Source organism: Thermothielavioides terrestris, chromosome 2 (assembly GCF_000226115.1).
Source record: "Thermothielavioides terrestris NRRL 8126 chromosome 2, complete sequence".
In the NCBI taxonomy this organism is placed as follows: Eukaryota; Fungi; Ascomycota; class Sordariomycetes; order Sordariales; family Chaetomiaceae; genus Thermothielavioides; species Thermothielavioides terrestris.
The window spans coordinates 5,934,837-5,961,954 of NC_016458.1; the positions used below are offsets into that span (position 1 = coordinate 5,934,837).

General features: G+C 59.3%; 10 protein-coding genes across 10 annotated transcripts; 3 read left to right on the forward strand and 7 right to left on the reverse strand.

The window, feature by feature from the left end:
- Positions 1-125: 125 nt before the first annotated feature.
- On the reverse strand, positions 126-2,102 carry THITE_128637 (uncharacterized protein; the record flags this gene model as incomplete). Its single annotated transcript, XM_003652779.1, has 4 exons — positions 126-368; positions 430-1,002; positions 1,066-1,799; positions 2,039-2,102. The coding sequence occupies 4 exons, from the start codon at positions 2,100-2,102 to the stop codon at positions 126-128; spliced, it is 1,614 nt and encodes a 537-aa protein (XP_003652827.1).
- A 468-nt stretch (positions 2,103-2,570) lies between these two features.
- On the reverse strand, positions 2,571-4,073 carry THITE_2045416 (uncharacterized protein; the record flags this gene model as incomplete). Its single annotated transcript, XM_003652780.1, has 1 exon — positions 2,571-4,073. The coding sequence occupies one exon, from the start codon at positions 4,071-4,073 to the stop codon at positions 2,571-2,573; it is 1,503 nt and encodes a 500-aa protein (XP_003652828.1).
- Positions 4,074-4,377: 304 nt separating this feature from the next.
- On the reverse strand, positions 4,378-6,653 carry THITE_2114620 (glycoside hydrolase family 28 protein). The gene is made up of 7 exons (XM_003652781.1): positions 6,085-6,653; positions 5,945-6,023; positions 5,685-5,892; positions 5,477-5,611; positions 5,197-5,410; positions 4,823-5,128; positions 4,378-4,768 (listed from the first exon to the last, which is right to left on the reverse strand). Exons 1-7 carry the CDS (start codon positions 6,524-6,526, stop codon positions 4,683-4,685), a joined length of 1,470 nt encoding a protein of 489 aa, XP_003652829.1. The 5' UTR covers positions 6,527-6,653; the 3' UTR covers positions 4,378-4,682.
- A 383-nt stretch (positions 6,654-7,036) lies between these two features.
- Positions 7,037-9,232, reverse strand: THITE_2114623 (uncharacterized protein). The gene has a single exon (XM_003652782.1). The coding sequence runs from the start codon at positions 9,101-9,103 to the stop codon at positions 7,355-7,357; it is 1,749 nt and encodes a 582-aa protein (XP_003652830.1). The 5' UTR covers positions 9,104-9,232; the 3' UTR covers positions 7,037-7,354.
- A 437-nt stretch (positions 9,233-9,669) lies between these two features.
- Positions 9,670-12,669, forward strand: THITE_2114624 (uncharacterized protein). Its single transcript, XM_003652783.1, has one exon. The coding sequence runs from the start codon at positions 10,888-10,890 to the stop codon at positions 12,589-12,591; it is 1,704 nt and encodes a 567-aa protein (XP_003652831.1). The 5' UTR covers positions 9,670-10,887; the 3' UTR covers positions 12,592-12,669.
- Positions 12,670-12,699: 30 nt separating this feature from the next.
- THITE_54974 (uncharacterized protein) lies at positions 12,700-14,903 on the reverse strand. The gene is made up of 3 exons (XM_003652784.1): positions 14,698-14,903; positions 14,157-14,586; positions 12,700-14,039 (listed from the first exon to the last, which is right to left on the reverse strand). Exons 1-3 carry the CDS (start codon positions 14,730-14,732, stop codon positions 13,035-13,037), a joined length of 1,470 nt encoding a protein of 489 aa, XP_003652832.1. The 5' UTR covers positions 14,733-14,903; the 3' UTR covers positions 12,700-13,034.
- Positions 14,904-15,431: 528 nt separating this feature from the next.
- THITE_2114625 (uncharacterized protein) lies at positions 15,432-16,834 on the reverse strand. The gene is made up of 3 exons (XM_003652785.1): positions 16,350-16,834; positions 16,032-16,288; positions 15,432-15,927 (listed from the first exon to the last, which is right to left on the reverse strand). The coding sequence occupies exons 1-3, from the start codon at positions 16,642-16,644 to the stop codon at positions 15,679-15,681; spliced, it is 801 nt and encodes a 266-aa protein (XP_003652833.1). The 5' UTR covers positions 16,645-16,834; the 3' UTR covers positions 15,432-15,678.
- Positions 16,835-18,933: 2,099 nt separating this feature from the next.
- THITE_152002 (uncharacterized protein) lies at positions 18,934-19,314 on the forward strand (the record flags this gene model as incomplete). Its single annotated transcript, XM_003652786.1, has 2 exons — positions 18,934-19,111; positions 19,244-19,314. The coding sequence occupies 2 exons, from the start codon at positions 18,934-18,936 to the stop codon at positions 19,312-19,314; spliced, it is 249 nt and encodes an 82-aa protein (XP_003652834.1).
- A 668-nt stretch (positions 19,315-19,982) lies between these two features.
- THITE_2114627 (uncharacterized protein) lies at positions 19,983-23,204 on the forward strand. The gene is made up of 4 exons (XM_003652787.1): positions 19,983-20,314; positions 20,417-22,640; positions 22,702-22,848; positions 22,926-23,204. Exons 1-4 carry the CDS (start codon positions 20,181-20,183, stop codon positions 23,088-23,090), a joined length of 2,670 nt encoding a protein of 889 aa, XP_003652835.1. The 5' UTR covers positions 19,983-20,180; the 3' UTR covers positions 23,091-23,204.
- Positions 23,205-24,110: 906 nt separating this feature from the next.
- THITE_2078040 (uncharacterized protein) lies at positions 24,111-27,026 on the reverse strand (the record flags this gene model as incomplete). Its single annotated transcript, XM_003652788.1, has 2 exons — positions 24,111-24,311; positions 24,429-27,026. 2 exons carry the CDS (start codon positions 27,024-27,026, stop codon positions 24,111-24,113), a joined length of 2,799 nt encoding a protein of 932 aa, XP_003652836.1.
- Positions 27,027-27,118: the final 92 nt, after the last annotated feature.

The following is a 27,118-nucleotide window of genomic DNA, read 5'->3' on the forward strand; positions in this document are numbered from 1 at the left end:
GAGCGTGAAGTTGGCCTTGCCTTGGATTCCTGATGTGCATGGGCTCTGGTTGGTCGTTTATCAGTCATTTGAGTCTCAATTCGTAGGGCCCGATGCTTGAACTCATTGTTGAGGGCAGCATCTTTTCATGCATCCACTTTAGGCCCGAGACACGACGGCGCGTGGATGAGGTGTCCCCTGCGTCGGCGCAGAAAGGAGGCATAGAGCCCACCCGCTACGTAGACGGCCACGCAGCTGACGAGAACGGGCCACTGGAACGAGTTGGGGTCCGACCAGATGATCGTCATGGCCCACGACAGCATGTCAAACACGTTCTGGAGCGATGTCTCGGTGGTGGAGAACACCCCCCTGCGATCGCCTTGAACTTCCTGCACCGGGAATCAGCTAGCACACGGGGACACAAATGCGCAGGATGGAGGGAGAACATACATCCTGCACGATGTTCTGCGCCGATAGGTCGAATCCCCACAAACCAATACGACTGAAGGCCACAGCAGCGGCTAGTCCGGCAGCCGGCATGAGGCTGGCGGATGGGTAGCCACGCCCGTAGTAGGAGAAAAACCACGAGGCGCCGCCAGCGAGCCACGCCATCTGCCAGCCGATAGACCACAGACCCGTGCGGATGACGCCGATGCGCTTCATCAGCCGGGGAGCGATCCAGGTGGCGCTGAGCTCGAAGATCGTCGACACGCCGCGGAGGATGCCTACCTGCCACATGCTGATGTGGGAAGCAAGCAGGTAGGTCAGCATCTGGCCGGAGAACGAGAGCACGGTGAGGTACAGCAGGGACAGCGAAAACGACGGGATGACTGCTGGATGGCCAAAGTAGAGGCGCAAGGTGGGAATCATGAGGACCTGCGCTGCCATGCGCTGAAGCCGCTGTCGGAAAGTGGTGTGCGGCGATGGCTGCCGGCTCTGCTCCTGGTGCGTACCAGCCTCCTCTGGGGGTAGCGGAGTGGACGGGGTCGCGGAACGGCGAAGTGTTGGGACCCTGCGGAATACCTGATGGTCTGTCAGCGCATTGTCCGAGCGATGTTGCAGCCTTTGAGTTCGAGAATGAATTACCGTCTCGATACAGTAGTACTCCACCAGAACCGACGCCAAGTTCATGCCGAGCGTCAATAACACAGCAGCCGGGACCGACGCGGCGGCGATCAGCGCGACACTCAAGGGCCCAAGCAGCTTGCAGAACAGATCGATGCGGCGCATGCGCGCATTCATCGTCCTGCGGGCATCCTCGTCGCCCTCGGTAATCACAACGACCCAGTCCCTCTCGACCGAGACCAGATTCACGCCGGCAGCGAGTTTCTCGACGCAGGCCAAGACCACGGTGGCCGCGAAGAGCCCGCGACGCAGCATCTCGGGGCCGGGGGGCGGCAGCGCCAACATGGCCCAGAAGAGGCCGCACGAGGCGGCGACGGCGACGCGCTGGCCGATGATCGATGCGCGCACGACCGTCAGGCGGCTGGCGCGGTCGATCCAGGTGCCCGCGGGCGCGGTGAGGGCGACCGCGACCGCGTTGCGCGTGAGGGCGTAGATGGAGATGGGGAGGAGGTTGTCCGGGAAGACGGAGGCCAGGAAGTACACGACCGCGGCCTCGAACCAGCGCGAGTTCCATGTCGACAGGAAGTGGGAGGCGTAGAGGCGGATGGTCAATGACTTGGAGATGGCGATGGGAATGCGGTTGATGTTGCTACCGGGCAGCTCGCCGCCAACCTCTGCGATGCCGGGCTCATTGCCGCTGTAATTTGTCGACCCTGGGAGCTCCTCGTCGCCGGCTAGATCTCCTGGTCGAAGAGCTGGGGCTGTTGGTGTCAATTGCGAACCGGGTATGTGGGTGTCGCCCATCTTGTAGGTCCGGACGGCTAGTTGAGTTAACCCGGAGTTTGGACTCGCTGTCGTCTGAAAACTGAAAACGGGGCTGTTCTGGGACCGTTCCAGCCTGATAAATCTGGCGTCCAATTGGTTCATTCTCGCATTTAGCCAGCTTTCGACGCCAGCGCTTCTCGGAACACCATCGCCCTGTTAACGAACATACATCTCGGCCCAGCCCAAATGTTCTTGCTGAATGCCTTCGACACCGCCACTGTAACCGTGACCATTATGTTTCTAAATGTTATAATCCGTATACTGACAGTTGACTGGCGGAGAGCAGTATCGTTGAAAAATTCCGAGCTTACCTAGGTAGCCAATCGATCAATCAAGCAAGTTCTTGTGGTAGTTGTTGCGGGTTGTTGTTGGACCACTGAGCTAAAAACTTTGGTTGTCCCATTTGTTATTAGGACTTTAGCTCAGGGCCGTTATATTCTGACAGTTGTCTCCTATAGCACAGGGTGCAGTCTGACAGAGCCGCCCCATGTATCGGTAAACTTTCTCATGAGGAGTATCTCACTGTATATGGCAGTGTGCTGAGCTTCCCGTGCGTTCTGCTGGGGCGGTGACCAGTGTCTAAGCTCTCACTAAGAGGTGACCTCCCCTGAAAGGCTGAAACCATGACATGCCCTCGAGAGCTCATCCTCTAGTGCCAGGACCAAGCCAACTCGCATTATTTTCCAGCGCTACGCCTTCGTCTACGATCTCGGCCCCTTCACGCCAAACGGTTTGTTCTCATACATCTTAATCCCATCGCCCTTCGTCTCAGGCCTGTCCACATCCAAGTCCCACTTGTCCGGCACGGCCAGGCCGGCGTCCAGATGGTGCTTGTTCAGCAACACCGAGACGCCGTCGCGGTACAGCCACGGATCGTTGGTCCTCCGCTGCCAGTCCTCGAGCCGGCCGCGCAGCTCGGCCAGGACCTCCGCGTACGCGGGATCCCGCGCGAGGTCCCGCACCTCGGCCGGGTCGTCGACCAGGTCGAACAGCTGCTCGGGCGGGCGGAAGAAGTAGTCGCGCAGCGGCCGGGCGCCGATCTTCTTCTCCTCCACCGCCGGGTCGGCGGCGCCCACGTTGTTGCGCACGTCCTCCCAGGTGAGCGAGCCGTACAGGTCGTTGGCGAACGGGAAGTCCAGCCGCCAGGCGATGTTGCGGTGGTACTTGTACCGCTCCGTGCGCAGGAACCGCGTCGGCCAGTAGTTGGTCGCCTCGTGGAACGTGTGCGAGCCGAACACGTGGTCCCACCCGGGCTGCCGCTCCGTCGCGCCCAGGATGCCCAGGAACGACCGGCCGGCCCGCTCGTCGCTCTTGGGCAGCGCGTTGAACGCCGGCCCGAGCGTCCACTCCAGGATCGTCGGCAGCACGTCCACGTAGGAGACCAGGTTCGGGTTGACCGACGCCGGCAGCTCCGGGTGCCGGATGATCAGCGGCAGGCGGACGCCCGCGTCGAACAGCGTGGTCTTGGAGTTGAGGAAGGGCGGGCCGTTGTCGCTGATAAAGATGACCAGCGTGCTGTCGGCGAGCCCGGACTGGCGCAGCTTGTCCAGGATCCTGCCCACGCCCTGGTCCAGACGGCTGATGGCCTCGGCGTAGCTGGCCAGCTCCTGGCGGACGCCCGGCGTGTCGCTCAGGAACTCGGGGATCGTCACGTCCTCGGGCCGGTACTTGACCTTCTTGATGCCCGCGTCGAACGGCTCGTCGTTGCCGAAGCCGCCCCGGGTGCGGTCCCGGTGCGGATCGTGGTAGCCGACCGTGAGCCAGAACGGACGGCCGTCGGCTTTGGAAGCTTCGAATACTTCTGCCGCCCGGTCGGCGCTCCAGAAGACATCCCGGGTCAGGCTCTCGGCCTTGTACTCCCAGGGATAGACGGCATCGGGGCCGACGTGGATTTTGCCCACGATGCCGGTGAGGTAGCCGTGTCTGGACAAGATTGCCGGGCCAGTGTCGATGTGGTCGAAAGTCATGAAGTGGTGCTTGCCGCTCTGTAGGCCGTACTGCCCGTTCTGATGGGTGTGCATGCCCGTGTAGATGGTCGAGCGACTGCCGCTGCACGACGCAGTGCTGGCGAACGCATAGTCGAACCGGATGCCCTCCGAGGCGAGCTTGTCGATGTTGGGCGTCTTGATGTAGGAGCAGCCATAGCAGCCCAGCTGCTTGCCCAAGTCATCTGCCACGAGCAAGAGGACGTTCTTGCGTGCCATCCTTCCGTGGGATGTAGAGAGGACGCTCAAAACGGAAAGATCGCTTAACGGGGAAGACCTCAATAGATGAGGATGATTGGCTTGGGGGCTGAACAAGGCGGCGTAGTTGCCGCAGGTTTTCGTGGAGGTACGGGATTTACCTAGCTTAATCCTGACGGTCAGGGAGCACAGAGAAAGGATAGATACGAGATATTTTCTAGGCTCGGTGACTTCGGGCACCGCGTAGTGTCTGTCTTCTGTGCAAGCTACGAGGGACTAACAACGTATGAACATTGTGGAGAAGCTAGTGAACGAAGGAACGTTGACCCGGAGTTGTCATTTGGCGCCACATTAGCTGGGAATGTCGTGATCGCAAAACGGCGCTTGATTATCCACCTCTATGAAATATCTCCGCCGGAAATAACCACGTCTGCACCACCTTGTGCGAGGGAGGCCGTGCTGTTTCCATGCGCTCCACTTACATCCCGCAGCGGGCCATCAAGCAGGGCCGCTCGCCATTTGCTTTGCCGATTCGTGAGTTGTCGAACACACCCCTTTTCGCTTCTTCGACACCATAACTTGCTCTTCTCTCGCAGTCCTCCGTTAGTCGAGTTGCGGACGGCTGAGGACCTAAAAGCTTCCCCAGTAATGCTTATCGTAGTCTCCAGACGGCTTCCACAGCGGTGCTGGCGTGTAGACCGGAATCGGGATGTTGGCTGCGATACATCATTAGACACACGCCTGTCCAAGGTCATGTTTGCTTCACTTACTCCCGTAGCCCGTGTTCGGGACCGCCCAAGTCGGCGAGGGTGGTGCAACCCAGTTTGTAGGCGACGCGGTGACAGTGATAGTGCTCGTGTACGGAGCCGGAGCCTCGCCTGGCGCAAGTGCCCTGATTCCGTTGCCGGGGCCGTAGGAATCGTCGCCGGTGCCGAATACGTTGCTGATCTTGTTCACCACGTAGTCGTTCGTCTCGGTCCATACGGAAAAGTCCTCCACTGTCACATTCGTGGCGAATGTCAGATCGTTGGCGATTAAGTAGAGCGGTGGTCGTTGGACTCCGTTGGCCACGGATCCTGTTTTGCGTTATGCGTTGTCAGCTCGATTCGGCAGCCAATCCTCTCTCTTCGGCCATGAGCCTTACCGGAGAAGTTCCTGAACACTAGATTGCTCAGAGCCACGGATCCCGTATCAGGCGTATTGGTGTTTTGCCAGTACTGGTTGATGTCTAGGCCGTAGAGTGATGCCTTGGACCGGAAGTTCTCAAAAGTCACGTTGGTGACATAGCCCGACCCGCCGGGGTAAGTCTTGATGAAGGCGATGTTATTGCCTTGGATGATGCTGATGTTCCGAGCATGCTGTGAGAGGTGGAAGGTATGTGTTAGCTCTGACGACCGCGCCACACCCGGGCGGCTTTGACTGACAATATTCGCAATAGACGCTGAGACGTTCAGACTGCCGATGGAGATGCCGGAGCCCGCTTGGTTGCAAACGAGGTTCTCTACCAGCGCGTGGTTGGACGGGCTTTTGACTGAGACGCATTCGTCTCTGTTGGTCACCTGAAGGCAAGGCAAGTAGTTAGTGGATTTAGCAATCACGTAGTTGCTGGGCGCTGAGACAGCGATATCTCACTTCAATGTCGTGGACCCAGTAGTTCGTCCCCACCACGTCGACTCCGTCATACGACCCAAGATTAGCTCCACGGATTGTCAGATGATAGACTTCGAGGTTGACAGCAAAGTCAAAGACGATGTGGAACTTCGGACTATCGACCAAGATCAGGTCGTGCACGGAGGCGTTGATGGGGGAGATCAGCCGGATCAAGCGAGGTCGATCAGTGCTGACGGTTGCTCGTCAGTGTCACCCTCTATCTTATGTCGTGGAAGACTTACTTATTTGCGTTACGCCAGAGGTACCCCTGGCCCTGAAATGCGCCCTTACCGGTGGAGGAGAAGAATTCGAAGTCAACCGCTGCGTCCTGTCAGCAGGCGCAGTTCAAGCCAAACCGCCAGGGATTCCCAGTCCCACTGACCGTTCACAATGACAAGGCCGTTCTCTAGAAACAGATGGTCGCCCTCGCCGTTAATGGTGTCGTTCAACGGCTGAACCCCTGCATATCCCTGCAGGATCAACTCACGGCTCACTGAGTAGTTGCCGCCGTACCCAAGGCTGATGAGCCCCTCGAGCTGGAATGCCCAATTCGTTCCGTTGCTCAGCACGACCGATCTGTTGAGAAGATATTCACCCTGTGGCACAACGAGCCTGCTCCCCGGATGATGGAGCACACAGCGCCTAAAGGTCGCTTCGAGTGCGTCTGCAATGTCTGTTGAGTTGTCGTTGACAGCCCCGTAATGGAGGACATTGCATTCTCGGGTCTTGTGAGCCAGGCTCGTCGTCGGGCCAACAGGCCCGATCAGTTGGGCTGCTCCGAAGCCCGCCGAATGGAGCAACAACGAGACCGTGGTGAGCTTCATCTAGCTTTGGGCAGAAAAGTTGGGGTTGTTGTGGGGGGTTGCAGAACCTGAGTGAACCCGAACGCTGCGGCTGCACATGCTCGAGGAGTCTTTTATCCGTTGCCGTCCACATTCATGAACGGATATACCGAGTATGCACTCAAGGTAGATACCAGGTACCCTCCTCTCTAGGTCCCTAATTTGGCACCAGCGTCTCCATCTTGATGTCGAGCAAGGACAGGGATACAATGTCGTCATTTAGGTGAAGTAGCATCCATAGTCATCGAGTCACTAATCGGCGCAACAAATTCACCAGGAGGCCGGCCTTGAACGAGCATCGTGCGACACCTTACACAGTAGTCTCCTAGGTAGTCAGTAACTCTCTCGCGCTTCCCTCCAGTAGCTTTTCCAGGAGCTACTACGTACCTACTGAGCGAGGTACTAACGGCCAGCCAGGATTGAGTTATTCCTCTATTGGTGGAATATTCAGTCGTGCTATACCAACTCCGTGGTCACCATCCCGACTCTCGAGCCCTTAACGCTCAAACCAGAGGAGTCAGGGCCACACCTGTTGGGACATCTGTTAACGCCGTGGCTTCTACGCTAACTCAGAGGGCTGTTCCAGGGCAGGAGGACGCCGCAGACTAAGTAGGCTTGTAGGCGCTTTTGGAGGAGACTCGGGATGGATGAACTGAATATGTACGCACAGATGTGCCATTGTCAGCATGTTTCCGTCTCGCAGTCATTCCTGGCTCTCATCCCAATACATGGCTGCCTGGGCTCACCCGGGTTCTGCCCCTGATTCCTCCGTCACAGCCTGAACTGTGGTTGTTCTCAGATACAAAGACTCTAGCTGTCAAACCTGAAGTCCAGCCTCTTGTTACCCAGGGCCTCGTTCTCCTCCAGATACCGCGACTTCTCCTCGCTGCTCATGCTATCCCACACCGCGCGCTTCCTGGCGTTCCTCCACGCGTAGTAGGCCTTGGCCAGCACGTACGCCACAACAGTGGCCACGTTGATGGCGATGAGCTGTCCGTTGCCGCGGGTGTACAGCGGCTTGTCGTCGTCGCGGTAGATGTTGGACGACGCGATGCCCGACAGCTGGATGGTGATGTTGTACAGCGCCGCGCTGACGGCCCGCGTGCGCACCGCGTTGCTGAGCCGCGAGCACCAGCCCACGTGCGCCGCGTGCATCGACGGCCACCCCAGCAGCACGAAGCTCAGCGCGTACTCGCTCCACGGGTGCCGGCTGAGGCTCTCGCCCAGCCGGTACTGCGCGATGAGCAGGGGCAGCGTCCACAGCTGCGAGAACACGCCGATGATGGAGATCTCGTGGAATCGCTCCGTCAGGTACGTGATCCACAGGAGGTTGATGGAGGCGAACACGGTGACCGGGATGCCGAGGAGAGTGACTTCGAATGTGTTGAATTTGAGGGCCTTCAGAGACAGGGTCAGGTACGTCTTGGGCGGTGCCGTGGGGATCTCGAAGAGCATGCCGATGATGTATACCGGCCACAGGTCGTAGTCTTTCAGACTCCGCCAGAGCATCGGGAGTGTCAGGGGCTGGCGGTTGTGCATGTCGCCCTTGGAGGGATCGTCGCGCAGCACCCGGTTCACGATAATCTTCTCCTCGCGCTCCGAGAAGTAGCCCGACGGGTTCCACCACGTCTTGGTCTGGCTGGGACCCGGAACCAGAAACAAGAAGCTCAGGACTCCGATGACGAAGCTGATGAGCGCCTCGATGAGAAACAACCAGCGCCATCCCTCCCTGCCGGCAACGCCGCGCATGTGCAGCACCCCGTATGCGATGAACGACGCGATGACGCCCGAGATGGAGTCGACAAACCAGAAGAGCGCCAGGCGGATCGGCATCTCGCCCTTCTTGTAGAAGTACGAGAGATACAGGATCGCGTCGGGGATGAAGCCGCCCATGAAGAGGCCGATGAAGAAGCGGCAGGCGAAGAAGCCCGCCCGGTTGTGCATGAAGAACTGCCCGCCCGAGGCAAAGCTCCAGAGGATGATCTGCACCGGAATCCATCTGTCGGGGCCCAGCCACTTGCCGATCATCTGCGAAGGGATTTCGGAGATGAGGAAGCCGATGCGGTACATGTTCTGCGCGTTGTTGTAGTCGTTGGTGTTGATGTTGATGTCGTCGAGAAGGTTGTCAGCGACGGCGTTGCCGAGGTTGCCTCGGTCGATGTTGAGCGCGAAGAACATGACGAGAATCCACAGGAAGATCTTCCAGTCCGTCTTCCGTCTCACCGACCGCTCCTCGCGGTAGGTCCAGCGGTGGGATGGGTCGAATCGATGTAGGTTCTCGTAGCCCGGCTGGGGGTAGTAGTGGCGGGCCAGGGCCGGGTCGTCGAAGACGCTGCGGACGGTCGCGATGGCATCGAGATCTCGAGGTCGGTTTCTTCTCCTGAAGAGTTGGACGAAGCCGTGCGACTGATCGGGGTCCTCAGGCTCTACGAGATCGCCGCCATCAACGGCGGTGACAGTGTACTTGGCGTCCGCGTCTCCCTTCTGCTCGAGGCTGGATTCGGGCTGGGTGGAGCCACGGCTCTCATCACCGGACGTGATATCGGAGGCGGTACCCATGCCTACTGATTGCTGTTCACGATGAAGGGGAACTGAGCGGGACAAAGCTCCGGTAAGGAGGGTGCTGATGGCCAAGACAGTCAGCCAGACGGGGACCCGAGCTCTGCGGCGGCTTTCATTCAGTCGGCATCTCCACGTGGCGAAGGAAAAGCCCGCCGTCAAGAACACCAATGTTCACTATCTATGTAACCTGCCTCCATGGAACCAACCATGAATTCGTGATCTACGGTAGAGGTGATGTGACCGCCGGATGGAGCTGGATGGCCCACATCAACGACGAACTTCAGTCGGCCGTTGAGCCGCATGTAGAAAGACTGCCCGCGATATCCCCGGGGTTTCTCTGCCGGTTTGTCCACATCCATGGATAAGGCTTCAGACACTCTTTGGCGGTCCTAATGCTAAATCCTTCGACGGAGGTTGGTCTCGGGTAATCGTGTCCACTTGCCTCGAGGCCTCGATGTCGCAATCACTAGGGTGGATGAGAAATACTAACCCGGCACTCCGTTATCGCCGCCATATAGCAACCAATAGTTGACTGCCTGAGCTCCAAGAATGTGTGAGTGGTAGCTCCAAGCTAGCGGCTTGCCGAGCTGTTAACAACGCTGCGGTAGTGGTTGTGCGACCTCGCTCACCAGACAGGCGCAACCCCCCCTTGTTCATCGGGGCCCAGCCGCCCCGGACGTCTTCACTCTGTTCGGTGTTTTGAGGACCGAATCTCCTTGTTTCCCTTTTTACACTCGGTTTATTCTATCCCGGCCATGGCGCCGCAGACGAGCACACGCGGCAAGGTCGTCTCCGTCCATTGGCTGGGGGGGACCAAGTCAGTCAACTTTGGCACAACGTTCGGTCTGCCGTGGCCGAGAGGGTGCTTTCTGCCAGCTCGCACATGCTTCGTCTGCCGGGACGATGAGGGCCGTGCTATACCGCTGCAGTCCTGGGTGACTGCGTTCTGGCCGGATGACTCCATCAAGTGGACTGCTCATGCAATACCCCCAGTCGACACCGTGTCCGACGCCTATCACGTCCGAGCTGAGTCCAACGACCAATACCAAACACCGCAGATACCTAACCCGGAGCGTTCAGGACACGATGTCTCTACATCGCTCGTTCGTTCTTCCAACGACCTTGTCACAGTGGATACCGGCAAGATCATCGTCACCTTCCCCACGTCAGGTACACACGTCCTGGAAAAGATCGTTGCACAGAACGGCTCAATTCTTGGCACTGGCGGTCACCTCGTGCTGCTGTCTCAGCCCACGGCAGCAGGTGAGGATAGCTTAGGAGGACCTCCCTGGCAAAGTTTCTCAAGCCGGATCGACGAGACCATCGTCGAACAAGAGGGCCCGGTCCGCGTCGTTGTCGCGGTACGAGGCAAGCACCAAGCAGAGGGAGAAGAAACAGAATCATGGATTCCCTTCTTACTTCGCTTCTACCTCTACGCGGGTTCCGAAACCATCCGGATCGTTCACACCTTTGTTTACGACGGCGATCCGCAGGCGTCATTCCTCCGTGGGATTGGCATTCGGTTTGAAGTCCCGCTGCATGGCACCGAACTCTACAATCGGCATGTGCGCATAGCCGGCGTCGACGGGGGTGTGTTTGCAGAGGCCGTCCAGGGGATCACAGGGTTGTGGCGGGATCCTGGAGCCAACGTACGGCACTTGCAGAGGGAAGGCAAGCCGACCCCGCTTATCGATGGTTGGGAGCCCGAGTTCTCGCGACTGCTCAAATGGGTTCCCTCCTGGAGTGACTACTCCTTGACCCAGCTCTCTCCGGACGGATTCATGCTCAAGAAGAGGACAAAACCTGGACACAGCTGGGTGGACATCCCCGGCGGCACCAAGGCAGGGGGACTTGCGTACCTCGGATCCGCCCACACGGGCGGTTTGGCCGTCGGCCTCCGGCATTTCTGGGAGAGGTATCCTACCTCGCTGGACATCCGAGATGCTACGGCGGATGTCGGGAACATCACCGTCTGGCTGTACAGCCCCGCTGCCGAGCCCATGGACCTCCGGCCATACCACGACGGTCTTGGGCAGAAGACGTACGATGACCAGCTCGACGCCTTGAAAATCACGTATGAGGACTGGGAGGACGGCTTGGGCTCGCCATATGGGATCGCTCGGACGAACGAGGTCTTTGTCTTCGGTCTGGACCGGACGCCCTCCTCCTCCAGGGTATCTCAGCTCGCGAATTACATGCGGAACCCACCGCTGCTCGTGGCGGCCCCGGAGTACATCCACGAAACTGCTGCACTGGGACAATACTGGGCCCCATTGCCGCGAGACCGCTCCGTGATCTCAAAGAACGACATCCCGGCTCGTCTGGAATTCCTCTTCCAGTTCTACCAGCAACAAGTCGCGCAGCGCCGCTGGTACGGATTCTGGGACCACGGCGACGTGATGCACACGTACGACGCCGACCGCCACACCTGGCGCTACGACGTGGGCGGCTACGCCTGGGACAACTCGGAGCTCTCGCCGGACCTCTGGCTGTGGCTGTACTTCCTCAGCACCGGGCGCGAGGACGTCTTCCGGCTGGCCGAGGCGCTGACCAGGCACACCGGCGAGGTGGACGTCTACCACCTCGGCCCGCTCAGGGGGCTGGGCACACGCCACGGGGTGCAGCACTGGAGCGACAGCTGCAAGCAGGCCCGCGTCTCGAACGCGCTGTACCGCCGGATATTCTACTTCATCACCGGCGGGGACGAGCGGACGGGCGAGCTGCTGGAGGAGACCCTCGAGGCTGAGCGGGCGTTCCTGGTGCTGGATCCGTACCGCAAGGTCCGCGCAGACCGCGGGACGTACCGTCCTGATCCCGAGGCCGTCTCCATTTCCCTGGGCACTGACTGGTCCGCCCTTGCCTCGTCCTGGTTCATCGAATGGGAGAGACGGGGAAGGCAGTCATCCCAAGCGAGAGAGAAGCTTGTCCAGAGCATGACGGGCATCGCACGTCTCAAGAACGGCTTCGTCACCGGGCTTGCCCTGTACAACACGCGCACCGGGCAGATCTCACCACCGTCCAACGACCCGCACAACGCAGGCATCGTCAAAGTATCGCACCTCTCCGCCATGTTCGGCCTGGTGGAGATCTGCGCCGAGCTCATCCACTCGTTCGCAGACGAGCTGCCGGCCGGGTTCAGAGACGCGTGGCTGGACTACTGCCGGTATTTCAACGCCCCGGCGGAGGAGCAGACTCAGCGATACGGCGCCAGCTTCGGCAAGCTGCAGCTCCGCCAGGGCCACTCGCGGCTCACCGCGTACGCGGCGGCCGTGCTGTCCGACAGCGCGCTCGCTAGGCGTGCCTGGCAGGAGTTCTTCGAGGCCGGCGACGACGGATACGGGGCTTCGGCAGAGTGGGACACGCGGCTGGTGCCGGTGGATCAGGCGCTGACGCGCGTGGAGGCGCCGTGGGTGTCGACGAATATTACGGCGTTGTACGGCCTGGCGGCGATTCAGAATCTCGCCCTGTTGAAAGACGCGAAGTGAGGTTGTGGGATTTGTTTGTGTTATGCGCAAGTACAAGTACAAAAGCAAATAAAGCAGCCCAATATCCGCCTTCTTCTTCTTTTTCTTCTTCATTTTTTTTTTTTTTTTCGTGTGTTTCATTAGACCGAGTGACCGCCTTGCATCCGGAGCCTCTTCAGCTCCGCCATGGCATTCTCCAGCACTTCCAACTTCGTGGTAGCCTGCGCGCGCTCGGCCGCCGACTCGGCGCTCTCGTCCGCAATGCGCTGCACCTCGTCGTCGGCCAGGTCGCAGACGACTTCGGGAGAGAGGATTCCAGGCAGCTGCTGGACGAGGCAGCGCTCGACGGCGAGGGTGCTGATGGAGTCGATGAGGGTCTTCAGAGAGACCTGACGGGGAAGAAGAGGCTGGGTAAGCGTGCATCGTGCAGAATGTAGTTTGTTTAGCAGCTGCGTTGGGGGATCTCAGACCTTGTAATACGCTTCCATCATGTCCGTGGCCATGGAGCACGAGTATGTGTCCATGTCGGGCTCCATCTCCTCGCTCAGGGCGTTGAGCAGCACGGACATGTCGATGGAATGATATTCTGGACGCCACGACCTCAAATCCCCCACCTCGAGGATCTCCTTCATTGTTCGCTCCACGCGTTTGCGCTGTCGCTCTGCCTGCGCCTTCTGCACGTTTTCCGTCAGGTAATGGTTGTAGGTGATAGGATGCCCGGAGATGTGAGGTTCTAGGATCTCTGCGGCCTTGGCGTTCAACTCGCTCTTGATGTTCTCCAGTGCCGGGCTCACCACCTGCGCCAGGACAGCCTCAGCAGTCGCAGCATCAGCCACGTGCCGGAGGATCGACTCGGTCGTCGCGACAGCCGAGGCGAATACGCGGTCGAGGAGGTCCTCCACCATGCCCTTCCAGGGCTTGCACTGGTTCCGAAAAAGCTCGGCGACGATGAGCGGGTTGTATGTTCCGGGGAGCTCTCGGCCGCGGCTGTCGAGCAGGAGTTTCCGCACTTCCTCGATGTAGCTGTCGCGGGTGATGACCGCTGGCTTGTCGTTTTTACCGCGCTTTTTTCCGCTTGAGGCCCAGAGTTGTTCATCCGAGACGGTGTCGACAATGGTTCGTGCGTGGCCTTTTTGGTGCATCTCGGCGGCGAAATTGGCCAGGGTGTTCTGCACAACTGCCCGAAGACGTCTGTCCTTTGGGCCGCTGAAGAAGGTATCGGTGTAAATGCCGTCGATGGCCGCTCTGGTCAAGTCGGAGAACGCTGTGCCGATCTTGAGGAGATAGCGGCGCTGCTCGGCGACCGTTGCCCTCGCCGTCCCCAGCTTGGCAAGAGTGCTCTTGCATTCGTTCATCCCCTCGGTGACATCGTCGAGGACACTGGGGAGTTGGTTAAGAATCTGGTCGCGCAGGACGAGGCTCAGGCGCACCCTGAGAGCAGCAACGCCCAGCTGAGTGGGCTTCAGCGTCTTCCAAACTCCCTTGGAGAAGAACTCGGCTTCTGCTGCATCTCGGGCAGCAGTCGAAGAATCTCGCTCTGCGTACGAGCGGTTCCGAAGAACATGCCAGCCAAGGCGGAATTGGACGTCTTTGTTCTGGGCGAGCTCGATGTAAAACCGTTCGCTGTCGGAGCCCTCATCAAGCGTGTCGGGCTTCGTGATGAGGCCCAGGGTGCGGGTCCCATTAGGGTCCTGCTCCCTGGCGTGGCGAGTGATCTGTTGCAGCGCGAAGTCGCTTTTGGCTGAGACGACCGCGAGGATGATGGTGCGCGGGTTCTTCATGTACGACAGCACCAGCGCCTCCACGAGGGCTGCATCTTCGTCCGACTGATCCTTGTTGCCGGCCAGGAACAGGCCCGGGAGGTCGACCATCGTGAGATGGGGCTGCGAAGGACCCCGGACCTCGACGCGGAGGACGTCGGTGCTGAAGGCCTTGGTGCTTCCGCCGAGGCCCATCACGTCCTTGGCTTCGTCCACGATCTTGCCCAGATCGAGCCCATCGAGGGTGCCAGCGTAGCTGAACGCTTCGAGTTTGGCCTTCTCTCCGCCGCTCCGCTCCGACCCCGGAATGATGCTGATATCAACACCCGGGGCAGGTGTCCGACGAAGAATGAGCTCGGTTGCGAACCGAGTGCAGAGGTTGTCCTTCGCGGGGAAAGACATGCCAGAAATTGCCTCGAGAGCAGAGCTCTTGCCTGATGACTGGTCACCACAGACGATGATCTGCGGTAAATCGACATACTGGCTGAGGCCCTGTGACCGTAGCTTGTCGATGACATCCAACAAGTCACGATGGTCTCTGGACTGCAGAGAGGTCGCCTTGCCTTCTGCGGGCCTCATTGGGAGCTGATCCATGCTGGAATTTGGATGGCAGAGTTTCATTGCCAGTCAGGGGCAGAGAAGTGAACTTGCGAAGTCGAGTTGATGCCTCTGACAGCTGAGTGTTAGGTTTGGTATGCGTCTTTGTGAGCTGGGATTCTAGACTCGAAATTTGTGAGCAGGCTTCGGACCAGGATTGCCTCCTAACTGTGTTTGTTTTTGAATCTGTTTCGGCCACGCCTGAGCATTCGGGATGAGCAAACGGAACCGTGGCGGCCTAGTGGCCAAAGGTCCAGCGTCGGCACGGATAGGCACCTATACGATCGGCATGACCGCCATTCAGCAGCCGGTGACTCATGCACCGTGTCCAGACAATCCAAGATATGGTCGAAAGGCGGAAAACAGGACACGGAAGGCTGGTGCAGGCCGTCCATCTTTGCAGCCGCCCTCAACTGTGAGCTTTGCAAGCAATGTGAGTGGGCAAAGCTCAGAGCCGCAAGGTTTCGGCTCTCGTCTCAGTCCCTATCCGGCTCCGTATTGCTGGCCGAGCAAACGGACTCGGGGCCTAGTGATAAGAGCAAGATTTGAGCGTCCAGGGCCCACCGAGTTTCCCGGACAGGGGAAATGACCAGCACAGTCTCGGCAGGGAAGCATGTTGTGGCAACGCTCTCGGCAAGCACACGGCAACAAGCTTGCAGATCCTCCGGGAAGGCACAGCACGATGCCCATCTCCGACTTTTTCTACAAACGAGGAACAAACGCATGGCAGATTAAGCCGGTCGCCTGGTCCCTATTGGGTAATGCCGCCGCTGGCAGCAACATACTGGCCCGTGATCCACCGCGCCGCATCCGAAACCACCAGCAGCACCGCGTCGGCGATCTCCTGGGGAGCACCGGCGACCTTGCCGAGCCTCGCCCCAATGGCCAGTTTCCGGCCCACCTCCTCCTGGAGTGCCCCAGCGGGGAACCAAGTCGCGGCGTCCGTCTTGGTGGGTCCGGGCGCAACGGTGTTGACCGTGATGCCCTTGCTGGGACCGAGCTGTGTGTATCGATTGCCCGTATCAGCCATGTATGCCTATCAAAGGGCCCAAGACAGCATGGGGTAGGGGAGGAGTTGTTGGGACTGGGAGTGGGCTGGATTACTTCAGCAGCCAGTGCGGAGGTCAGGTACTCCTGCGCGGCCTTGCTGGCGCCGTAGACGGCGACGCCAGGCATGTTGTGCATCCTCGTCACGACGGTGCCGATGTTGACGATGCGGCCGCCCTCGGGCATGTGCGGTGCCGCGGCCTGCGCCATGTACAGCGTGCTGAAGGTGTTGAGGGCAAACGCGCTCTGCACCTCCTCCGGCGTCAGGTCGACCAACAGCTTGCCCTGGCCGGAGCCGGCGCCGGCGTTGTTGACTTGAGGGAGAGTTGGGGTGGTCAGCATCACTCGTTCGTTTCCTTGAGCAGGAGGACTTACTCAGAATGTCAATCTTGTCTGTCTTGAATCCCTCCAGCGTCTCCTTGACAAGCTTAGCTGCGCCTTCAGGGGTCGAGACGTCGGCCTGAACCACGACGACTTTGACGCCGAGGGCTTGGATGCTGGCCGCCACGTTTGCCGCGCGGGCGGCAGAAGCATCGGATACAAAGTTGATGGCGACGTTGGCTCCGTTGCGGCCGAGGGCTGTGGCGATGGCCGCTCCGATGCCATTCTCGCGGCCGGAACCGGTCACGATGGCGGTTTTGCCGGCGAGGGAGAGTGTGTCTGGTGCCATTGGATGTGTGTGTGGTCTATTTGTAGGCAACGAATGGGTTTCACAAAACAGTCGAGAGAAAGATGTGCGACGAGTCCGCCGACGAGTGTCTTTTTGTAGGTTCCGGACGTTCCAGACTTGCCTGGGCTCGGAGACATTGGGCCTGTCTTGGTTTCTGGCGACATGGGCAGCTCGGGTGTAACTGGGGCCGTCATTCAGGGTTGGTGGAATCAATCTCGACCAGAATGGAGCTTGCGCCGAAAAGCGTCTATCGCGTGGGTCTATCGACGAGCGGTGAAGTTCTCTCATTCGTCCGCTTTTACTTCGTTTTCCAAATCGGGACATTACTCACTCAGCTAGCAGCCTTAGATGAGCTCGTTGATTTGTCATCGCCGTGCTGCCGACTTGGCCACACACTCGACTGTGTTCCCCAGGGCAGCTCTCGCGCGGCTTACCAGTTACCACACAACCGCCAGCCTCGATCGGAAAATCTGCCCCCTTCCGAGCACCAGTTACTGCGTGGCGATTCCAACTTCGCGAACATGCCGGGTTAAAAGATGGGTGCTCTCTAAACGTGGCTATACAAAACTGGCAACGTTGAGATGCCTATTGGTCCCAGTCCCGAAATAACATGATTGCAATACCCAGAGTAGAGCTGGATCAGGAGTATGTTGTGGTGATATCATACTGTAATTCTGAACACGCCGCCGCGCCCGCCGGCAGCGGCGACCTTCCTATAGCGCTGCGTCTGAACTTAGAGGGGACAGTAGGACCTCCTTGAGGCATGCCAGCACGAGCTTTTCCAAGTCCATCGCCGGGCATCACGGCAGTGCATGAGGTTGCGACGCCAGCGTGGCGCTGACACTTGGCGTCCGAGGGGATCTACGCCTAAAGGATTCACGAACACATGGGAGGCAGCTGCAGGAGCTTGGACTCCGTACCCAGTATTCAATGTAGTTTCCAACAAGAAAAGGACTAAGAGTCCATGTCTACCCAGTAATGGAGAGTGGAAGCAAGATGGAAGCCGGTAAGGGTTACTTAGAACGGAGCAAAAAATGTGGCATTTGCGGCGACATAAGTTACGTAGTGGTTATTGTCATGCCCTCTACTCTATCCATGATCAGAAGGATTCACCTGTCAGAACCAGCCCGGCCCGGGGCTCCGGGCCGGCCCACTGAGATTAGGATCCACCAGCCTGATGCCCAACTGCCGCCCAAGACTGGGCTCCTGATCAGGAGAACTCTCCCACAATACAACATCTTCAACACCACGATTGTTCCCAGTTGTGTGCATTGCTTGCATCGTGATAGCTTCATCTTCCTGAGCCTGCGCAGTGGTTCCAACATCACCGGCTATTTGTGAACATTGTTGTATTGATCCTGCTGGAGGATCTTGCTGCGCTCGCTGATCCTCCAAACATATGTTGACGCGGACTCAAGAGAGCCAAGACTTAAGCTTTGCTTCCCCATCATTTTACCTAGCTGCGGTCTCACACCACAGTGATAGCGCCGCCAACGAGTCTTGGCCAATCAGGGCTATGTGGGTTGGCGGTGCACATGCTGGCAGTATGTCGATCACGCTTGCCAGCTCGTTCATCATCTCTCCGTTACATCAAGGGATGTGGCAGGGCTTTTAGCCGGCCACTGCGAAGAGGATCCCTTCTAGCAGGATTCACCCGCTCTCAGTTGCTTGGCGCATCGCTGGAATCAACTCGCTGACTCAACCTTCTTGCGTTTGAATCTGTCAAACTGAGAGCGGTACTGGACCATCCTGTGGAACTGTCCACGTACCAACTAACTACCTTAGCGGCCTAGGACGGATGTTGGTCTATTCAACCTCGCGAGGCGAGCCGTCCTCGAAGCCCGCAAGCCCGCTTGGTCCAAGAAACAGAGCATCACTCAAAGTCGTGTGACAAGAGGACAATTGGCCGCTTCATGTCACCAACTACCCGATTGATTGAGTTGCGGAGTCAAGATGCCGAAAGGATCATGCGAGCAGACGAATGTAACAACGCGCTGAATAAAAGACACGGTGAGCGGGCCCCTTTCTCCCTGTCTGGGGATGGGGGAGCATCCTTCCTCCCCAGGTTCCCCAGGTTCCAGCTCTACCACTGGCAAGGACGGGAGAAAGTGACAACATTAATGTAACCCCAGAAAGACAGAGGACTCTCGCTCAGTCGCTCTGTGCCGGCCGTCTATAAGAACCCACCGACATCCCCGACCCCAAGCAATCAAGCGTCCACAGAACACAACACCACATCCATCAAAATCTCGCAACCGGCCTTTCAAGAAAGCTAGCTTATCCGTCAAGATGAAGGTCTTCGCTGTCGCCCTCGCTCTGTTCGCCGCCGTCAGCGTGGCATCGTCGGCCGACGAGCGCGCCGCCGATCTGGTGACCGGAAGCCAGCTCGAGCGCCGCGGCTGTGGCCCGCATTGCGGATGCGACAACGGGCAGTGCAACTGCGCTGTCTGCGACGATTTCGGCTGCAGTTGGTACTTTGATGGCCGGACCTGCTAGGAGAGCAATTCAGGTGTGTGACTTATCTCTGCCCCGACGTCCTGCAGTTCGGATGTGGACTGTTTGGATGTTAACGTTAGGCTGATCAGCGTGTTGCCGTTAGACCGCGCCTCTCTTTCTCAGTCGCCTACTCCCGAGCTTCACATCGACATAGGACATACGACTGGAATATGAGCGGAGAAATGGGGACTGCGCAGTGGGACAACTGCTTAAACTGCTTCTTGCCCTGACTGAACTGTAGGCTCAAGCAATCAAGCAAGGCCACTCAACTTCAAAATAGTGTCAAACAAAGGCGGGCTCCGTTTTTCTTCCTCCTGAACATGTGCCTACTTCGCTTGACTTTGAGTTCTAGCTGCGTGACTCTGAGTTGTGGTTGATGATGAAGCTCAGTGGTTCTGCGAGGAGAATGGTTCTGCGAGGAGAATGGTTCTGCGAGGAGAAGCCAAAAGCGCAAAGACACTGTGACAGGAATTGAAAAGAGGACCAGGCAAGTATTGGCCAATTGGGGACCATTGGGAAGGTTCAGAAGTTGCCCTCCGTTCACGGGCATCTTGGGCTACTATCTAGCATAGGATTGGCGGTCATAACATAGATTCGGCGGTCATAAAAGCAAGTTCTGTACTCAATTTGTAATTGAGAAATTGAGCACGCGCTACATTTTTCACCTCGTTCGTCAGTGCCGAAGCTGCCACTGCCACTGAGGTGTGAGCGGCATGAAGTGTTCTCACGTGCACTCAATGAGAGGCTTACGTAACCGGTCCCTGTCCCGCAGCAGCTGCAGCCGAGCTTGGCTGGATCCCTGCTGCTGTTGCGGCTGCTGCTGCTGTTGCGGCTGCTTGGTGCGGCGGAGCTCGTTATCTGTGCGTGCCAATGCCGACCGGGAGCGCCGCATCTGGCGTCGTCATTCCATCCAGCGCCAATCCAGCTCGCACCCTCTGCTCGATTGCAGCCGACGCGTTTTCGCGCATGATTCCCCGCGCCGCGATCTCGACCGTCCGCATTGCGAAAGAAGCAGACCCAGGCAACAGCAACGGCACGCCATGACGACCCCCGCGCCGCCCGAGGACCAGGCCCGTCTGCTGGAGGACGCCCTCATCGCCGTGCGCCAGCAGACGGCCCTGATGCGCAAATGCCTGGATACGCCAGGGAAGCTGATGGACGCGCTGAAGTGCTGGTGAGCTCGCTTCTCCACCCCTCCCCGCGATTGCCGAACGCGCTCGCCCGAGATGGTCGGAAGCGTGGAGCTGACGCCGGCATCTCCTCGATGCAACCGCAGCTCTACCCTCGTCTCCGAACTGCGCACCAGCAGCCTGGGTCCCAAGCAGTACTACGAGCTGTACATGGCCGTCTTCGATGCCCTCCGCTACCTCTCGGTGCACCTGCGCGAGAACCACCCCGTCAACCACCTCGCCGACCTGTACGAGCTCGTGCAATATGCCGGCAACATCATCCCCCGCCTCTACCTCATGATCACCGTCGGCACCGCCTACATGTCCATCGAGGGCGCGCCCGTGAAGGAGCTGATGAAAGACATGATGGACATGAGCCGCGGCGTGCAGCACCCGGTCCGCGGCCTCTTCCTGCGCTACTATCTGACGGGCCAGGCCAGAGACTACCTCCCCACCGGCGACTCAGACGGGCCCGAAGGCAATTTGCAGGATTCCATCAATTTCATACTGACCAACTTTGTCGAGATGAACAAGCTCTGGGTCCGTCTGCAGCACCAGGGGCACTCGAGGGAGCGGGACCTGAGGACCCAGGAGAGGAAAGAGCTCCAACTGCTGGTGGGGAGCAACATCGTCCGGCTCAGCCAATTGGTCGACTTGCAAACATACAAGGATGGCATCCTCGGCCCCCTGCTCGAGCAGGTTGTCCAGTGTCGCGACGTGCTCGCCCAGGAGTACCTCCTCGAGGTCATCACCCAGGTCTTTCCGGACGAGTTCCACCTCCACACTCTCGACCAGTTCCTCGCCGCTGTCTCCAGGCTAAATCCGCACGTCAACGTCAAGGCCATCGTCATCGGCCTCATGGATCGCCTCTCCAACTATGCCGAGCGCGAGTCCCTGAATGAGTCGGAGGAGGACCGAGCCAGGATGGAGGAGGAAGCCTTGGCGAGTCTCCTGGAGAAGGTCAGGCTGGGTGCGTCCAGTGCCGCTCAGGGCCCTAGTGCCGCCCACCCAGAAACAACCGGAACACCCCAAAATGGAGACAGTACCGAAGAGGACGCTGGCTCGAAAGCCGAACCATCCAACCCAGATGCCGAGCCGGCAGCGTCCCTCGCAGAGACCGAGGCGACGGCTGTGAATGGGAATGGAGACGAGCCAGAGCCACCAAAGAAGCGCCGAGGCATCCCGGAGAACGTGCCGCTGTACGAGATCTTCTTTGGCCAGGTCAAGAACCTCGTACAAGCCCAGCACCTCCCTATCCAAGACACCATCGCGCTGTGCGTCTCGCTGACCAACTTGGCACTCAACATCTATCCAGAGAGACTGGACTATGTCGACCAGATCCTGGAGTACGCTCATAGCAAGGTCAAGGAACACGCGAACAGCGCAGATTTACATTCGCAACCAGCACAGCAGAGCCTCTTGGCGCTCCTCCAGAGCCCCCTCAGGCGCTATGTGTCCATATTCACCGCCCTGTCGCTCCCGACCTACGTCTCCCTCTTCCATTCCCAGACATACCCAACACGGAGAGCTGTTGCCGGAGAGGTTGCGAGGACGCTGCTGAAGAATCAGACACTCATTTCCACGCCGCGCCACCTCGAAAACGTGCTCGAAGTTCTCAAGGTCCTCATTAAGGAAGGCTCACAACCGCCTGCCGGCTACCCTGGCGTCGTGCAACCTCGCGCCCGTGCGTTCGAGACGGATGAGACCATGGAGGAGCAAGGGTGGTTGGCTCGCCTCGTCCACCTGATCCACTCGGACGACAACGATACCCAATTCCGCTTGCTGCAGATGACTGCCAAGGCGTATGCCGAAGGCAACGAACGCATCCGGACCACCACACCGCCCCTGATTACCGCCGGCCTCAAGCTCGCGCGCCGCCTCAAGGCCCGTGAGCACTACGATGACAACTGGTCGTCGCAGTCCTCGGCCCTCCTCAAGTTCCTGCACTCTGCCATCTCGACCCTGTACACCCGGGTTAACGGTTCGGGCACTGCCGAGCTGTCGCTCCGCCTGTTCTGCACGTGCGGGCAGGTCGCCGATATGACGGGCTTCGAGGAGGTGGCCTACGAATTCTTTGCTCAGGCCTTCACCGTGTACGAAGAGGCCATCAGCGACTCGAAAGCGCAGTTCCAGGCCGTGTGTGTCATCGCCAGCGCGCTGCACCGGACGCGGAATTTCAGCAGAGAAAACTACGACACCCTCATCACCAAGTGTGCGCAGCACGCCAGCAAACTGCTGCGCAAGCCAGACCAGTGCAGAGCGGTTTACTTGGCCAGCCACCTGTGGTGGGCAACGCCCATTGCGGCGAACGGTGAGACGGAGGAGACCGAGGTGGGTACCCGTGGCTCGCTCTTCAGACTGGAAGACAGGCATGCTAACCGTGCCCAATTAGCTCTACCGCGATGGCAAGCGTGTCTTGGAATGCCTGCAGCGCGCCCTGCGCGTGGCAGACTCGTGCATGGAGACGGCCACGTCCATCGAGCTGTTTGTCGAGATCCTCGACAAATACGTCTACTATTTTGACCAGAAGAACGAATCCGTAAGTCTACCTGCTGACTTACCCCCCTCCTTCTGCACCCCTCGACGCTTTGCTAAACGACCCCCCCTGCCTGGCAGGTCACAACCAAGTACCTCAACGGTCTCATCGAGCTCATCCACTCCAACCTGGCCGGCAGCCAGCAAGACTCGCCCTCGATCGAGGCCAGCAAGAAGCACTTCATGCAAACGCTTGACTTGATCCGGAGCAAGGAGTACGAGGGCGTCGTGCTGACACCCAAGTAGGGGGTGGGTTGTGGGTTGTCCTAGCGTGGGGGGGAATTTCATAGCGCAGAGTGTTATACCCAGAAGAAAGGCAGTGGCGAAGCTGAGCGGAATCAGCAGCGTTTTGGGGGCGGGTGGTTTATTTAGGTGACACCGTGAACTGATCGAAGAGAAGAGACTACACGCAGAGCAGAAGTGCTGCAAACCGGCTGTTAAGAGACGGCCATACCGCCTTAGCCAGGCCTTACCTACAAATGTACATTGTTCCTGTATGTCCTGTACATCTGTGAACCTTTCTCATTTTTTAGCCCCTCTTGCTCTGCTCGCGTGGTGTTTCCCGAAAAGGATAATGTGCTGAATGGAATCCGCATGCGAACGCCAACACCGCTACGATCGCTGAGCTCAGTAAAACAAATGACTGACATTGATTGTAAAACATGACGTTCATCCGTCCGGTCTACCAGGGAACTGAAGAATCTGGCGCCGAGACAGCCAACCCCGGGCTCTGACACATACGCTGGTAACGTCATCTCCTGTGAACAGAACGGCAACTGGGTAGGCAACAACAGGACGGAACAGGACAGGACAGGAGAGGACAGGCCAGGCCAAAACAAGAGGATTGCAACATGCAAACCACACATGGCTCGCCAGTGAGACAGCTAAACATATGTACATACACACACTTCCATCGTCCGCCCGCAATAGCAAGGACTGGGTGCTCAGCATATCCAAAACCTGGAGAAAGGGAAATTACAGTGAAGGAAGGACATTGAGAAGCCGAGATATAGAGAGACCCAAAGCGCCGATGCAATGCAACAAAGGAGCCACAAAAAGAAACCCAAGAGATATCCCAACCACCCTTCCTTCTACTGGCAATATTCCACTCAGAGCTCCGGGGTGGGAGCTCAAGTGTACAACCCTCCCTCCTCCCCGCACCCCCACAATCCAGCGCGCACTCTCTCCCTCCATAAGGGGAAGGAAGAAATCAGCAGCAAGGAAAGAAACAGCAATGACCAACCGACAGACAAAACCGTGCCCATTCTACCTCACCAGGTTCGCAGCCGCCTGCTTGATAATCCCAGCGACCTTGTCAACCGTCAGCTGGGCAAGGGTGAGGTTGCCGGTGGCAACGGCGTCGCGGATCGAGGGGAAGAAGTAGGACCCCTCGTCGTTGTCGGCGTCGGCGCCCCCCCAGAGTTGCGGGCCGAAGAGCACGTGCTTGAACTGCGTGCGGTTGGGGATCTGCGACAGGTATTCATTCACGTTAGCTACACTCTTACACTCGGGCGAGGCGGGGCGGGGCAGGACGCGGGTATGGAGAGAAAGGGGGGCATGGGAAAAGGAAGGGGGGAGACATACGCCCGCGCTGTCCAGCAAATCCGACTCGAACAGGGCCATGCGCGCATTGTACTCGCACCGCTGCCGGCCCAGGCCCGCGGGCTCCCACCCGCCGGCCGACAGCACGCTGTTCTCCCACCTGAGCTCCCACTTGGCGAACTCGCGGACCGATTTGGCCACCTCGTCGGCGGCCTCCCTCAGGGCGGAGAGCGACAGGGGCTTGTTGTCTTGGCCGTTGCCGCTCAGGCGGTCGGAGTGGCTCTTGGTCCAGGTCTCGAGGTCCGTGACCCAGCGCGACAGGCTGTCGGCGTAGGCGGTCATGTCGAAGGGCATGATGGGCCGGTCGGCGAGCTCGAGGATCAAGAGGCCGAGGACCTGGCTGAGCAGGGTGTGGTAGACGAAGCCCGGGTCGCCGACGGTCTCCATCCACTCGGCGTTTTCGTAGCTCGAGTGCGCCGGGTATCCGTCGCCATCGAAGTGCAGGTCCAGGGACGAGGTGCCGACGATATCCTGGAACGCGACGTAGTCGGACCCCGCGCCGAGGCCGTCGAGATCTGCTCCCCGCTGGTCCCAGAGGTCGCGCAGCGTGGTGTTGAAGTTAGGGTCGGACACGCGGTTGAGGACCTGGAGGAGGAGTTTGCGGAATACCGGTGACCCGGCGGCGCGCAATGTCTCGCCGGTCACGGCGGCGTCGAGGTTGATGTAGACGAGAGCATCTCTGCGCAGGGCCTCATCGTTTTGTTCCACGTATTCGGTTGATCCTATGAGGTTGTACTCCGCAGCATCCCACGACGCGAACTCGATGGTGCGCAGCGGCCGCCAGCCGCGTGAGAGGAGGTCGCCCATGACGCGGATGACCTCGAGCATGACGGCTGTTCCCGAGTGGGGACCCGCGGCGCCGAATGCCCAAGAATCGCGGTGGTTTCCGATGATGACCTTCTTCTCTCCTTGTTCGATGCCATTGATTCGGCCGTACACGTTCCAGATTGGCTGCTTCACGATCTCGTCCTGCTCGTTCTTCAACCGCACAATGGGCGAGCCGCCATCGCCAGTCCACCATTCGACATCCGGAACGCCTCCCTTCCACCCATCGGGAACCGGCTTCCCGTGCCCCTTGAGGTGTTGAAGCAGGACTTGGGCGTCGCGCCAGGCCAACGGAAGACTAGGGATCTTGACGAGGCCCTTCGTCTGATCCACATCCATGCGCGGCATCTTCTCCTTGCTGCCCCAGCCGGGCGTGAGAACGTCGCCCACCACCCAGCTCATCAAGCTCACAGATCCTCTCTGCACACCATCGGCTGGCAAGAAGCGACCCTTCGGAGCTGTGGTGCCCCGCAGGAATCCGTCGTCCGCCGGGTCAGTGTAGACAATGCAGCCCGCGAATCCGGCCAATTCGGCGGCCTTGACCTTCAACCCCAGGTCTGTCTGTGGCCCGTGGTGCCTGATCAAAGCAATGGCGCCGGTCGTATTGACATCCGAGAGCATCTCGAAATCCTTTCTCGAGCCGTAGTTCGCGTACACCAGGGGCCCTCTGACGTCGCCCGATCTGGAATAACCGTGGAATACGAAGGTCTGGTGGCCGGCCGGAACGGGCCCCGCTTGCTCCTCTTCCAATTTCGCCGACCAAACGGCCCTGCCGTCGTCGCCCAGTATTTCGACCGCTCTCCCTCCAAGCCTGGGGTAATTCAGGTACACATGGTACACGTCCCGCGTGACGTCTTCCAGCCCGTACTTCCTGAACAACATCTCGGTATCCTCCATGAGGGCAAAATCGCCCTCTGTCCCTGCGATGTGCGCATAGCTCGCGAAATGTCTCAGATGGTCCGCTATGCTCCTCGAATCCATGCTGCCCTGGACGTGGACCCGCACACTCTCGGGGTCGAACATCTGGCTGCCCATCTTCCTGGCCATGTTGGAGAACATGTCGCTCGCAAACAGCAGGTACAGCGCGCCGAGCACGATCATGGCGGCCAGCATCCGGGCCACCAGCAGGAACAGCGCGGGGCTGCCAAACTGAGGCAGCAAGCTCGGGCGCGCGAACCACGACCGGGGCGCTGACTGTGCCTCATTATCCGTCGGCGACGTTGCGCTCGGCTCGTCCCCTCCGCTCCCACCCCCGTCAGTCCTCCGCCGCAGCGTTGGTAACCGCCACCTCCACTTCCACCGCCACTGCGGCAGCGACAGCGACAGCCCGATGCGCTTCCCCCACGACGACGCGCCCCGGGCGCCTCGTCGCGCGCTCACGTCCGAGTCGTCGATCTCCAGCTCCTGCATCTCGCGGCGCACCTGGTCGGCCTCGCGCTCGTCGTCGGAATCCGAGTCCGCGTCCGAGCTGAACAGGTCGCTCTCGTCGTCGGTCTCGACCGTCGGCGGCCGGTAGCCGCGGGGGTATCGGCGGCCTCGCGGGGGGCCATGGCTGTCTGGGGCGGGGGACTCGAAGGCGTGTCGGGGGCTCGTGAGAAGCGATTGACCTTCGGCTTGTGCGTCGGTGGAGTGCGGGTCGCCGTCGATGGGCGAGCGTTGCGAGTAGCTGTGCCAGGCGCTGCCGCCGGCGACGGCTTCTTCGTAGGTAGGTATTGGCGGGACGGGGTCGTAGCGCTGGTCTGTGTTCGGCGCCATGGTGGGCGGCGCTGCTATGGTTGGTGCGTCTCAGAGGCGGGGTGCGCTGTCGTGCACATTTAGAGTCGAGGAAGGTCGAGCAGGGGGAGAGA

Bases quoted from the DNA above. Each gene is read 5' to 3' on its own strand.
- THITE_54974 (XM_003652784.1), bottom strand. From the start codon at position 14,732: ATGTCTTTCCCCGCGAAGGACAACCTCTGCACTCG. The intron at 14,587-14,697 runs GTTCGCAACCGA...CGAAGCGTTCAG, and splicing joins AAGGACAACCTCTGCACTCG to CTACGCTGGCACCCTCGATG. The intron at 14,040-14,156 runs GTCCAATTCCGC...GGAGTTTGGAAG, and splicing joins AGCTCGCCCAGAACAAAGAC to ACGCTGAAGCCCACTCAGCT.
- THITE_2114620 (XM_003652781.1), bottom strand. From the start codon at position 6,526: ATGAAGCTCACCACGGTCTCGTTGTTGCTCCATTCGGCGGGCTTCGGA. The intron at 6,024-6,084 runs GTCAGTGGGACT...GACAGGACGCAG, and splicing joins CGGCCTTGTCATTGTGAACG to CGGTTGACTTCGAATTCTTC. The intron at 5,612-5,684 runs GTGAGATATCGC...CCTTGCCTTCAG, and splicing joins ACTGGGTCCACGACATTGAA to GTGACCAACAGAGACGAATG.
- THITE_2114625 (XM_003652785.1), bottom strand. From the start codon at position 16,644: ATGGCACCAGACACACTCTCCCTCGCCGGCAAAACCGCCATCGTGACC. The intron at 16,289-16,349 runs GTAAGTCCTCCT...CTCTCCCTCAAG, and splicing joins AGACAAGATTGACATTCTGA to TCAACAACGCCGGCGCCGGC. The intron at 15,928-16,031 runs GTAATCCAGCCC...CGATACACACAG, and splicing joins CCTCCGCACTGGCTGCTGAA to CTCGGTCCCAGCAAGGGCAT.
- THITE_2114624 (XM_003652783.1), top strand. From the start codon at position 10,888: ATGCTCAAGAAGAGGACAAAACCTGGACACAGCTGGGTGGACATCCCC.
- THITE_2114623 (XM_003652782.1), bottom strand. From the start codon at position 9,103: ATGGGTACCGCCTCCGATATCACGTCCGGTGATGAGAGCCGTGGCTCC.
- THITE_2114627 (XM_003652787.1), top strand. From the start codon at position 20,181: ATGACGACCCCCGCGCCGCCCGAGGACCAGGCCCGTCTGCTGGAGGAC. The intron at 20,315-20,416 runs GTGAGCTCGCTT...ATGCAACCGCAG, and splicing joins ATGGACGCGCTGAAGTGCTG to CTCTACCCTCGTCTCCGAAC. The intron at 22,641-22,701 runs GTGGGTACCCGT...GTGCCCAATTAG, and splicing joins GTGAGACGGAGGAGACCGAG to CTCTACCGCGATGGCAAGCG.